At 38.8% G+C, this 13,232-nt stretch overlaps 1 protein-coding gene across 1 annotated transcript in view; it reads right to left on the bottom strand.

Moving 5' to 3' along the window:
- LOC123507491 (dynein axonemal heavy chain 7-like) overlaps nucleotides 1-13,232 on the bottom strand; it is a 43,259-nt gene that overhangs the window by 16,325 nt on the left and 13,702 nt on the right. Inside the window, 24 exon segments of the mRNA XM_045260400.1 lie at nucleotides 50-183; nucleotides 768-926; nucleotides 1,260-1,400; nucleotides 1,743-1,856; nucleotides 2,132-2,273; nucleotides 2,451-2,545; nucleotides 2,813-2,890; nucleotides 3,185-3,397; nucleotides 3,724-3,897; nucleotides 4,019-4,144; nucleotides 4,317-4,495; nucleotides 4,623-4,746; nucleotides 7,180-7,377; nucleotides 7,715-7,802; nucleotides 8,072-8,196; nucleotides 9,285-9,632; nucleotides 10,118-10,289; nucleotides 10,492-10,649; nucleotides 11,034-11,282; nucleotides 11,766-11,823; nucleotides 11,954-12,041; nucleotides 12,291-12,456; nucleotides 12,632-12,715; nucleotides 13,077-13,223. Of these exon segments, the coding sequence (XP_045116335.1) occupies nucleotides 50-183; nucleotides 768-926; nucleotides 1,260-1,400; nucleotides 1,743-1,856; nucleotides 2,132-2,273; nucleotides 2,451-2,545; nucleotides 2,813-2,890; nucleotides 3,185-3,397; nucleotides 3,724-3,897; nucleotides 4,019-4,144; nucleotides 4,317-4,495; nucleotides 4,623-4,746; nucleotides 7,180-7,377; nucleotides 7,715-7,802; nucleotides 8,072-8,196; nucleotides 9,285-9,632; nucleotides 10,118-10,289; nucleotides 10,492-10,649; nucleotides 11,034-11,282; nucleotides 11,766-11,823; nucleotides 11,954-12,041; nucleotides 12,291-12,456; nucleotides 12,632-12,715; nucleotides 13,077-13,223 (3,560 nt within the window).

Raw genomic sequence — 13,232 nt, 5'->3', positions numbered from 1 at the left:
TATGATAAAAATGCATTCCAGTACTGAAGGGGTTAACAGAAACACTCACCTGTCAGAGAGTTCCTGTGTGGAGGTGTGGAAGTACTGGCACAGGGAGACACATCCTTTCAGGGTCTCCTCAGGCAACTCCACACCCTGAAGTAACCGCAAAGCCACTGCCTCTAACGCATCCTCGGGCCAGGCCTGAGGGACGGAGAAACAACTAAAACTCAGTACTATATTTCAAACACAAAGAAAAGGTGAAAGGCACTAGAAATTGTTCCTCTGTATTCATGTTGCTGTAATAAGAAAAAGCTAAATATCTCAATTCAAATGGATATCTCATTGTGTTATATATGTAGACAGACCCAGATGAAGAACAAAGATCCATGAAAATAAAAAAAAAAGGTGAAGGGCACTAGAAACTTCCTTTGTATCTATATTGCTGTAATGAGAAAAGGCAAAATACCTCAGTTGTAATGGGTATCTCACTCTGTTATGTAAGTAGATAAACCCATCACATGAAGAACAAAGGTTGAATAGGTAGAGTCCATGAGAAATAAAAAAAAAAAAGGTAAAGGATAATAGAAACTGTTCTTATGTATTTATATTGACATTATGAGAGAAAGCACAATGTCTCAGTTCTAATGGGAATCTCACACTGTTATACTGATAGCCAGACAGATCAGATGAAGAATAAAGACTGAATAAGGCCAATGAAAATAAAAATGGCAAAAGGGCTTGAAATAAAGAAAAGTAAGAGAAATGGAAAGGCAGCTGATGAGTACCTGGAACCAATCAATAGTGCAGCAGGAGAGCAGTGCCGGGAACTTCCTGAGTCTGTTCCTGAAGGCCTCGCCACATGGGGAGAAGGCAAGTACCACATGGAGTTGCTCCCTCACTCGCTCCACAAACAACATCCACAAAGCTGCAGGACTGCCATCCGTCTACACAGAAAAAACTAAATCTGCATCAAAACTCTTGGAATATATAACCAAATATAAACAGTTTAAAGATCATCCCCTTTTCAATGCCATTTATATATATTTTTTTTTTATTAATTTCTTATTCATCTCCACTGCCATAATTTTCAAGAGTATCATTATCTTTCCTAAACCTTCATTTTCATCCACTGACCTGTTTACTCTTACCTCTATGCCTGTCAATGTTCCCCATCTGGTCACATTTATTTACTATTATCTTTTATCAGCTTCTAATTCATCTCCACTTACACAATTATCAAAATCATTATTATCTTTCCTAAACCTTCATCCACTGACCTGTTTACTTTTGTCTCTCTGCCTGTCAATGTTCCTCATCTTGTCACAAATGGTGTGCTTCTCATCTGAGGGGAACAGACCCGGGATCTCCCCCAGACTCAGAATGCTGCTGATGGCCTCAAGGAAGATTTCATCCTTAATCTGAAGAAGACAAAATGCATCACTTAGCCACTAGTCACACAACCACTGAAGAGTCTCATGCTACAGAAAATGAGTTACACCTGACTTGGATACTTTATGAAGCTCTTGAGATCATCACATGAGATAATATGTAGGTTTTATCTAATTAAATTTGTTACTGCACCATTTCTTAGTGATTTTGTTAATAGAGGGTTTACATTATATCATGAAGACTCAAACTACACTTTACAAACACTGATACTCTAAGTACACTTGCAAACACACAAGCATCCATGCCTGAGACAACAAAATAAAGCAGCATATGTATAAGTGACTTCAACAAGAAAGGGAGGCAAAGACAACCTGAGTGTCACTGAAGAGGAAGACAATGTGTTGCTCCCCTGCCCCTGCCTTCTTCAGTATGGTCTTCAGATCTTCACGCCACTCAGTGATGCCATAGCTACGACTCATTTCAACCTACAGGAGGAAGATTACTGCTTCATCCCAATATCACTTAAACAACTAAGTAAATATACTGTAGATTCGTCTCACTAGTAGAACACGTCATTTCATGCTTTTTTTAGATGAGATTATTTTCCTATACACTTTCACTGATTTGAAATAATATCCCTTGTATTTTTACTTCCTTATCTACCTTTTCTCTCCAACAGTTAACATTTACAGCAACTCGACAAATTGTTCTTTTTTCTTCACCTCGCAAAAACTCAATTCCTCTCTTTCGTTCATCTCACCTCAAACAGCTCATAGTCGGTGATATGGGCAGCAAGGCGTGTGAGGGAGTGCCTGCCACTGCCACCCACTCCAACCAGCATGGCGTGTCCTCTGGGCTGCCGCAGCACTCGGCATATCCTGGCCAGGTGCTCAAGGGCAAACCTAAAACGATGAAGGTTTAAAAATTAGAAAAGGTGATGACGAATGTGACACAGAATTAAGAGAACATATTGTATTGCTTCAGCCTGTTTTCCTGCTATCTCTCTCGGAAAATTACTTGTACCATTGTATTCATTATCATCATTTCTCTGCATTTCTCTTTCCATCTGTTGGTCTTACTTGAACATGACTAGATTCATGGGTTTCTTGCTCATGTTGTTGAATTCATGCAGGTAACCTTCCACAACAGAACGCAGCCCTTCCAAATTGTCCACCTGCAAGATTTAAAAGGTTAAAAGGATGAGAACACATAATAGGTCTAAAATAACATTCCACCATAAACAAATGAAAATTAACCCTTATAAATTTTCCACCAGTGACACTGAAAAGAAGAGCAAAAGATAAAAGCAAAATAAGCACAAGATATTACACCAACATGACCACAGAAAGTTTCCGGATCTTGGCATAGGTTGGTAAGATTTTACTACCTTATCATCTTATCAGCCATGTAGAATCCATCACATACCATTCTTCACACTCACCTGTACATAATGTCGACTCTCACTCTTGGGATCAGCAAAGTCACAGTACACAAGGTTCCTCAGATCTCCCTCTGACACCTGAAGGAGAATGATTTGATAAAGTAAACACTGATCATAACGCCTCTCCAATTATGTCAATCAGTGTCAATAAGAAATAAAAGATCAATGTCCTTATTTTCTATCTAAGTCAAATATCTAAGTCAACACACCTCTTCCTGTCTCACTTCCCCATCTCCATTCTGTCAAGCATTCCTTTCCACTAATGTCAATGAATGTAAATAAGAAATACAAGAAAGATCAATGTCCTTGTTTTTAATCCCTGACTCACCTCCCCATCCCAATCTGGTCCCAATACACCTCTCTGTGACTCACCTCCCCATCCCCATTCTGGTCCAGTTCACCCATCAGCTGGTTGAAGTCTTCATTGAGGTGGTTGGTGCAGGAAGCTGAGATGCGATCCAGCAGCCACTTGCGGTCATTGGCGTCCACCAGGCGGTCATAGAACACTCTCAAGATCTCATGGACCCACAACTTCTTCATGGAGCGTAGATCTTCCATGGTCTCCGGCACAGACAGCAGCACACCCTACCACCACCATATCACCCATAGATACTATATATTTCCAATTCAATCCTAAAAAATTACAACTATGTAGATAATCATTTTTCTGTATTTTTATAGAATTTGTATTTTTTTGGTCAATAAACTATTACAGTTATTACTTTATCATCAATATCAACTAGTTCTTAAAATGAGCCAGGTGTGATTGTATAATGTTATGAGAAAATAAATCAATGACAGTCCAACAGACCAAGACCTCTAAGAATAATCCAAATATGTAAGTATAGAGAGGTAGACAAACACACAAGACTGGCCATCACTTCCACACACAAAGGTGAAGCCACACTTGCCTGGATCACCCTGAAGAAGTCCCTCAGATTAAAGATGTAGTGGGAGCGTGAGGGAGTTGGGCGCAGGTGAATGGCTGCTGAGCGATACACCTCCAGTGTTCCTGCCACTATCTCCCCAATGCACGGATCAAACATCTTGCTGAAGCCCCGAGTGTCCAGGTGCCATAGCAGAATCTGTTCAGGAAAAATGCTGGACTGATCAAAGGTTCAAGAAATGTCCAAGTGTGTAGTAGAAGCAATGTTTTCCTTTTCTTATCAGCCACAAACACTGCAGGTAAGACAACAAAACACACACCTTTGAGAATATGGAGTGGATGGTGGTGTCGTCAAAGTCATTGATGGCCACCACATTGAAGTGGCGCAGCAAGCGAGGGGTGAGGGTTGTCCTGCCACTCTCGCGCAGACTCATTGTTGATACCAGCTGATAGAAAGCAGCTAAATTGATTCAACCTGACAGTTTAATGTATCAAAATATTTACTTCATGATCTGGATATAGTAGTAGAGGATCAAAAGATGCTTCAAAATGCATCTGCATGAAATTAAATATGTTCAACCAAATAACAAAAATAGTATTACAGTACTTATCCCTGACCTGCATGTCTTCCAGCCGTATTGGCTCCACTTCCTTCCTGGTGTCATACCAGGTGGCGTGATCCACAAGCTGACGCAGCAACTCAAGGGGTGGGTGTGTGCCAAAGGCATCTGTCTGTGGCAGGTTGAGGTCATCTACAAAAAGTACACAGCGTTTCCCCACCGGCGGCCCGTACACACCTGCAGGACACAAAGCTTCTGTGACTTCCTTTTAACAACAAGTATCAAATATTTCCTAATTATTTTTCTGCTGGTTCAACAACAACAATGACCACAAAGGTAAAGCATACAGGATGAGTCAACCAACCCTTCTTGCGCTTGTCCAGGCTACCCATGACCAAGTCCTGCACATGAGTGGTGGTGGTGTGTGCTGAGAAGTTAAGGAACATGGGTTTGTACACGTCACTCTTTAACTTGTTACGAAGAAAATCCTGCAAATCAAAGACAAAACACTCAGGAAGTTGGATAAATTATATCATCTCACTGTACTTTGAAGAATACTGGCCACATAACATAAATTTTCAAAAGACTCTTGTTTCAGTCATACGTTATTTTCAAAGGTAATTTGATGGTTCTATTAACAGACTGACATGATATCTACTTTGTGAGCAGAATAAAACCTGTTAGGAAAAAGGTTTCTCATCTCTGTGGACTTTCAAACATAGTGGTCACCCAACCTATATTTCTAAAAAGTTCTTGTTTCACTTACACTGGTTTTAAAGGGTAGTTTGCTAGTTGTATTGACAATTTAAGGTGATTTCTACTTCATATTTAGGAATAACACTCATACGAACTAAGCTCCTCATATCTGTAGACTTTGAAAATTGTGGCAACCTAAGGTATATTCTAAAAAGACTCTTGTTTCATTCACACGCGTTTTTAAGAGAAGTGTGATGGTTCTATTTACAGATTAAATTGATATATACCTAATCAAAAGCAAAAACTCTTTTATGAACAAAGCTCCTCATAACTTGTTTCAGTAACATGGTTTTTTAAGGGTAGTTTCATGGTTCCATTGACAGATTAACATGATTTCTACCTTATTAATAGTAAAAACCCTGCTATGGGTAAATTTTATCATCTCTCTGTACCTTGAAGAATAGTGGCCACATAAAATATACTTTCACAAGACTCTTATTTCAGTCATACGTTTTTGTAAAGGTAATTTGATGGTTCTATTGACAGATTGACATGATATCTACTTTATGAACAGCATAAAACTTCTTAGGAAAAAGGTTTCTCATCTTTGTGGACTTTCAAAAATAGTGTCACCCAACCTATATTTTCAAAAGATTCTTGTTTCAGTTAGACAGGTTTTTAAGGGTAGCTTGATAGCTGTATTGACAATTTAATGTGATTTCTACTTTACATTTAGGAAGAACACTCATATGAACCAAGCTCCTCATATCTGTACACTTTGAAAATTGTGGCAACCTAACGTATATTTTAAAAAGACTCTTGTTTCATTCACACATGTTTTTAAGGGAAGTGTGATGGTTCTATTTACAGATTAAATTGATATATACCTTATCAAATGTAAAAACACTTTTATGAACAAAGTTCCTCATAACTGTACAATTTGAAAATATTGGCCACATAACATATACTTTCAAAAGACTTATTTTTCAGTCATACGTTTTTTTTAAAGGTAATTTGATGGTTCTCTTGACAGATTGACATTATATCTACTTTATCCATGCAAAAAAAAAAATACTAGGAAAAAGGTTTCTCATCTCTGTGAACTTTCAAAAGTGGTGGTCATTTAACCTATATTTTTAAAAGATTCTTGTTTCAGTTAGATGGATTTTTAAGGGTAGTTTGATAGTTGTATTGATAATTTCAGGTGACTTCTACTTTAGATTTCGGAAAAACACTCATACGAACCAAGCTCTTTACATCTGTAGACTTTGAAAATTCTTGCAACATAACGTATATTTCAAAAGACTCTTGTTTCAGTCACACGCATTTTTAAAGGGAGTTTTATGGTTCTATTTACAGATTACATTGATATCTACCTTATCAAAAGCAAAAACACTCTTACGAACAAAGTTCCTCATAACTGTAGATTATGAAAAATATTGGCCACTAAGTCGTACTTCTAAAAGACTCTTGTTTCAGTAACACGGTTTTTTAAGGGTAGATTCATGGTTCCAGTGACAGATTAACATGATTTCTACCTTTTCAATAGCAAAAACCCTGCTATGGATAAATTTTATCATCTCTCTGTACCTTGAAAAATAGTGGCCACATAACATAAATTTTCAAAAGACTCTTGTTTTAGTCATACGTTTTTTCAAAGGTAATTTGATGGTTCTATTGACAGATTGACATGATATCTACTTTATGAATAGCATAAAACCTCTTAGGAAAAAGGTTTCTCATCTCTGTTGGCTTTCAAAATAATGGTCACCTAACCTATATTTTTAAAAGATTCTTGTTTCAGTTAGACAGGTTTTTAAGGGTAGTTTGTTTATTGTATTGACAATTTAATGTGATTTCTACTTTATATATGGCAAAAACACTCATTCGTACCAAGCTCCTCATATCTGTAGACTTCAAAAGTTGTGGTAACATAACGTATATTTTAAAAAGACTCTTGTTTCAGTCACATGCATTTTTAAGGGAAGTGTGATGGTTCTATTTAGAGATTACATTGATATCTACCTTATCAAATGCAAAAACACTTTTACGAACATTTATTTCAAAACCTTCAGAAAGTGACATCAAACCATCAGCATAAGTTTCTATGATCAAACAACAGACTTTAGAAGCCTTCATTAACAAATTAATTTCTCATTCTGACACAAATTGGTATGGTTTACAAATGTGTAACACAAGTTATGATACACAATCCTCCTTCTTACCGCGACATAGACAGACTTCCCTGTAGCAGGCGGCCCCACCAGCAGGAGTGGCTTTGCCTGTGACAGGAGGAGACTCAGGAGGGCTGACACACGGACAGTAGTGACGGTGGGTACAAGGATCTGGTGGGCTGCTACGTCCCGAGGGATGGAGGCAGCGTTGGCGAGATCCTCACTCCACTTCTGCCAGTACCCGCGACCCTGTAGGAAGAGTACAAGTAAGCACCAACAAAACATTCATGAGGTAAATAGTAACAAACAACTATAGACAAAAATAATCTACATAGCAAGCTGCCTCACACACACACACACACACACACACACACAAGCTGCCACACACACACACACACACACACACACACACAGGATCATTCATGCTAGACCCCATAAGCCCCTAATGGCCCACCATACTACAAGAACAATAATACAAAATAATAAACAAGGCAGCAAGCAAACTCAGACCGAAGCTTGGGTACTCTCTTCTCTACACATTGGCTGCAAGTGATGGTCTTCATAAGTACTCATCTGACAGACTCACCTCTTTCACAAACTTGTAATGAAAGACTGTGTCCTCATCAGGGATTGGCAGTTGGTAGTCATGAGGAGGAGGAGGAACTTCACCATACCTGGGGGAGAGAGAGAGAACGGTGATGCTGGATGAGTACAATGCAGGATATGAAGACAAAATGAAGTAAGATACATCCATACAGCTAGAGGGATAAACAGCCACATTACTATAGGTTTATGACTTCACCATACCTGGAGGAGTGAGAGAACAATGACACTGGGTAAGCAAAATGCAAGATATGAAGACAGAATGAAGTACGAAACACCCACATAGCTACAAGGATACAGTCACACAACCAGACATAAACACTATAGGTTCATGACTCACTTCTGTACTGTTTCCTTGCTGGGGTCACCATTGATCAACTCTCTTAGCAGAAGGTCAAACTTTGTTCTTGAAGCCTCGTCTAGCGGTCCACCAAGTGACCAGATGGCAGAGAACAGAAAGATGCTCTGAAAGAAGGCAAGGATCCGTGTGAGGGAAAGATTCAGAGATGAGACAGTAAATAAAGCAGATATCATATTAATCTGTCAATAGATCTATCAAACTACCCTTAAAAACCTGTGTAAATGAAACAATAGACTTTTAAAAATATAAGTTATGTGGCCACTAATTTTCAAAGTCCACAGAGATGAGAAACCTTTTACTTAAAAGTTTTTATGCGATTGATAAGGTAGAAATCATATTAATCTGTCAATAAAACTATCAAACTGCCCTTAAAAACCATATTAATCTGTCAATAAAACTATCAAACTGCCCTTAAAAACCTGAGTGACTGAAACAATAGTATTTTGAAAATATATGTTATGTGGCCACTATTTTTCAAAGCCCAAAGAGATTATAAATTTTAATCATACTAATATTTTTTTCACTTTCCTGTAATTTTTTTTATCTTTTTATTTATTTTTTTTTCTTACTTTATAAAAAATCTAATTCCAAATAAAATGATACAAAATCAAATTTGATTTGAGTTCATACCGATTTTGTGAAAGTTTTGGTGTAAAAAAAACATTTCTCAAAGTATTTGCTCCTAATTTTTTTTCATAATTTCATCTTTGTTTTGCTATTTGTATTGATGTGTTTGACATGAAATTTTCACACATGATTGTGTATATAATAGTAACTTCCTGGAGCAAGATACAATGACAACACATCAGATCCCTGCTTATCTAGATAATATTATTCATCACACATTTGTGAGTGTTGGGAAGGCGCCATCAGCAGCGTCATGGCAATCTACTGTTTTACTACTGAACGGGATACTTTCTGAGTCTTTATTAGTGTGCTGAGGTGAGATAATGATACAATGAAGTATCTATTACTCGTCTGGTCCAGCTTTATACCTTTGTCTCAACATAATCTTCTGTAATAGTGTGAGGAGCAATCTAAATACTCACTATATTTCTTGAAGCACCTAAAAGACAGGGAATTTCAAGGGGAAAATAAGGCTCTATGAAAAATCTCACATACTTTTAAAAGCTTATAAATTATTAAGATGGTTCCATTTTCTACTGGTGGTCTACAAACAAGGAACACTTACCTCAAGATGGGCACGGATGTCAGACTCTGGGTGATGTTTGGTGTAGGCTGGGTCAGTAAACTCATCCAGGAAGCAGTCAAAGATATTCATGAGACTCTGCACCAGGTTAAGATCAGTGGTTGGGGAGACACCCTTCTGTACGTAAGACTCACTCCTCTCCAGCTTGAACCAAAGGAGGTGTTTTCTGACGAAGGAGAGGAGCGGAGGCACAAACCGGTGGAAGAGAGCAGTGAGGACAGCCTTGTGTTGCTGTGTGAGGGTCTGAGGAAGCTTTGCCAGCCAGGTTTCCACTAGAGGTCGCCAGCCCAGTGCTAGAGGCTCCATGTAAACCATCCCACACCGAGACACCTGCACATAAACCCATAAAGTGATTAATAATGTCAAGTAAACAACACAATGAAAAAGTAAAAGGAAGTACATACAATTATTTTTCATATTATTAACTTTGCTATCTCATCAAATCACTTTTCCTATCACTAGCTAATTAAATCAAATCCATAATAAAAGCAAAAAAAAATTTGTCTCCATATTCACAGCTTTCTAGAGTCATTTCACAGCTTAACCTATTCAGTAGTTTGACATGTTTTCATATTTACTCTACTTATCATTCTGTGATTTTAAGCAGCTTCAGAAATTCAAGTGGGGATTAAAATGGTGAAGACTTGGCCATTAATCTTTCAACCTCCATAGACCCTTCCTAATGTAAATAAATCACCAATTCATATCCAAAACTCATGGTAGAAAAGCATCCCAGTACTGAACAGGTTAATAAGAACATTTCCCAGCAGAATTAGATATAAAGTAACATAACAAGGAACAACATGCAAGCATACTGTGGCAGGCGATGCATTCTCAAGGTGGTGGACTTCAAAGATGATGTTGGTGGTGGAGGAGAGACAGATGATCTCACCAGACATGAGACACAGCTTCTTGTTATCATCCAGTACTGAATTAATGTTCTCAATCCACACACTGTCCACTGGTCCATCTAACACAATCCACTTCCTAAGGATAACAAAACTTTAACACACTGCACCACCAAATAAAAAGATAGATAACTTAAAGCTAGTATACCAACATTTAGTGATTAGTTATTCTATTGATGTAAAAACTAAAGTGATTCAACAATAGTATATGAGACTTGATCCTTTTAATATTTCAGACTACAAAAAATAAATGCCTTCCCGAATCCTTTACTAAAACAAACCTGTCAGGCGAGGAAGAGACAGCAAATTTACGGAAGTTGACAGCAAGCACTCCATCAGACCACTCATGGGAGGTGGGATCAAACTGCCCATACAACTGCCCTACTGTCACTGCCTTGGGGTTGATCACACACACCTGCACTCTGTTCTCTCCCTCACCCTGGAGGAGGAAGACAATGAGAGCAAGGAGATGGACAATGAAAACAAGGATGTAGATAAAGAGGACAAGAATAAGGAGGATGACAGAGACAAGGATAAGGAGGAGGAGGAGGAGGAAGAGGACGACAATGAAAACAAAGAAGAGGAGGAGGACAATGAGAAAAAAGAGGAGGAAAAGGACAATGAGAACAAGAGGAGGAGGAGGACAATGAGAAAAAGAATGTTGTTAAAGAGGACAAAGATAAGGAGGATGACAAGGACAAGAATGAGGAGGAAAAGGATGAGAACAAGGAACAAATACTATGATAAAGAATTAACTATGATTACACAAGATAAAAGACAAACATAATTCTGAAATACCTAACAGAATATCATCAACACTTACCCTGTCATTCATAATCCCCAGAGCCTTGGCGAGACACCTCAGGGCAACAGTCTTCCCTCCGATGGGGTTACCAATGAGCATAAACCCGTGCCTCACCCTCATGGTCTCGTACACCTGCTGTATTTTGTCCATGAAGTAATTGTTGGCCCGAAGCCCCGCCACTGCACACACCTCCTTCACCGCCTTGTGCAGGAAGGTGTAGTCTGGCTCAGGCAACACCACACCAGGGAAGAGGTCTGCAATAATGCCCTGGGAATGGTAAAGGGTGTGTTTAGCCTGTGACTAATGGTGATGTGACATTTATCTGAGTAATTCATGTCAAGTGTGTTTAACCTGTGATCAACCCCTTCTATACTGAGACACATATTTACCTTTAGATTTGTATACGATTACACCAATTTATTGACATTAGGAAAGGTTTATGAAGGTCAGAAGATTAATGGACAATGTCTTCACTATTTTAATCTCCACATAAGTTTCTGAAGCTGTATAAAATCACCAAATAGTAAGCAGAATGAATATACACTTATCTGAGCAACTCTTCATGAATGTCAAGTGTTCAGCCTGTGATTAATGGAGATATGACACTTCTGAGCAATCCTTAATGATGTCAAGCATATATAGTGACCAAAAGTTACTAATGATTTCCTCATACTTCTGTCCCTGGCAATGTTAGCTATTGAAGTTATATACAAGGAAAGGTCACTCTATTCTCATCGTTGCCTTACTTACTTCAAACAAGGGAAGATCATGAGCCAGGAACTTTGGAAGATTAACATCACGAATGGATCTGCAAACACAATGTAGGATTAAGCAACCTCACAACTCTTAATTTGCAATAAAAAGATAAGAAAATATACAGAAAAAGGCAAAAGAGAAACAAATAAGTATCTAAGCTACCTACACAACACAACACTTACCTCAGGACTAACACATCTTCAGGCAAGTCAGGGTACTTCAGTTTGAGTGTGCCGGCTGCTATCAGTACAGCCTTCACTGTCCTCATGCCTGCAGGAGTAACAAGAGGAAAATATAATACACATATGGGGGATGTAATAAATGACAAAAAGAAATACTATGAAGATATGGTATACTAAATGATAAAATGAAATATATATAATAACCAATAAGCACTACTTTTATTTTTCTTCTTTTCATAGTTAGCCGGTCTGTCTCTCTTTCATAAATGTAAAGGAAAGGATTACAATACTTCTATCCATTACCTTATCCTTACATATTTCTCTCTCTCTCTCTCACCGTAGTCATAGTGAGGCTGGGCAGAAAGCTGCTCTGAACACAGCCTGTAGGTGGCCACAATCTTGCGTGCCATGCTGCGGGCCGCCACAAACCCAAAGGAGTAGAGGGAGATCTCCGCAATGAGTCCGTAGTCCGGCACCATCATGGCCACCGAGCGGAACAGAGCCTGCAGTGAGTCACAGGAGATAAAGGTAAGAAAACTGAGACAGAAGGAAAATTACTCAGAAACATAGTATACGAGTATCTATGCAGGTAAAAATAATGTTAATGGTTAAATGCATAAGCCTTCCTTTATACACTGCCTGCAGGAAACCTATTCACATTATGCAGTGCTATGTTACCTTGAGGTTGTCAGGGAGCTCTGAGCGGCCAGCATATCCGGGATTCATGGTGATGAAGACAGCACAAGTTGGGTCAAGGCTCACCTGGATAACACAAGATGGATATTGTAATGCATAATTCTCTCACACAGAAAGAAATAGATAAAAAAGTGAGATGACTGGAACATAGAAGAGTTAAGAGCATGGACAAGTGAAAATATAGACTCTTTACCCAAGAAAAGGCACCAGGAACAAGTGTTAAACTATAGTATAAACAGTCGAGCAGCAACAAGATCACAGCTTTTATACAAGTCAAACCTTATCATTACTCACTGCAACACAAACCAGCCACTAATAGAATGACAGACTGCAGAGGACACACAAAATATAAGCACAGTGTAACAAACATCAGGAAGACAAGGGGATGAAGTCTGAAGAGCCACAGAGGTACAGGATTCAGCCTCACCTCAGTGCCCTGCAGGGTGAGTCGTGGTGCCCCGGACTGGAGCCCTCGCTGCAGGGTGAGGATCTGCTGCGCCACCACTGACAGCACTTCCAGCTCTATGCGGTTAAACTCGTCAAAGCAAGTCCAGGCTCCACATGATGCCAAGCCCTGAGGAGC

This window comes from Portunus trituberculatus, chromosome 22 (genome assembly GCF_017591435.1).
Source record: "Portunus trituberculatus isolate SZX2019 chromosome 22, ASM1759143v1, whole genome shotgun sequence".
In the NCBI taxonomy this organism is placed as follows: domain Eukaryota; kingdom Metazoa; phylum Arthropoda; class Malacostraca; order Decapoda; family Portunidae; genus Portunus; species Portunus trituberculatus.
This window is presented reverse-complemented; position numbering and strand designations above follow the sequence as displayed.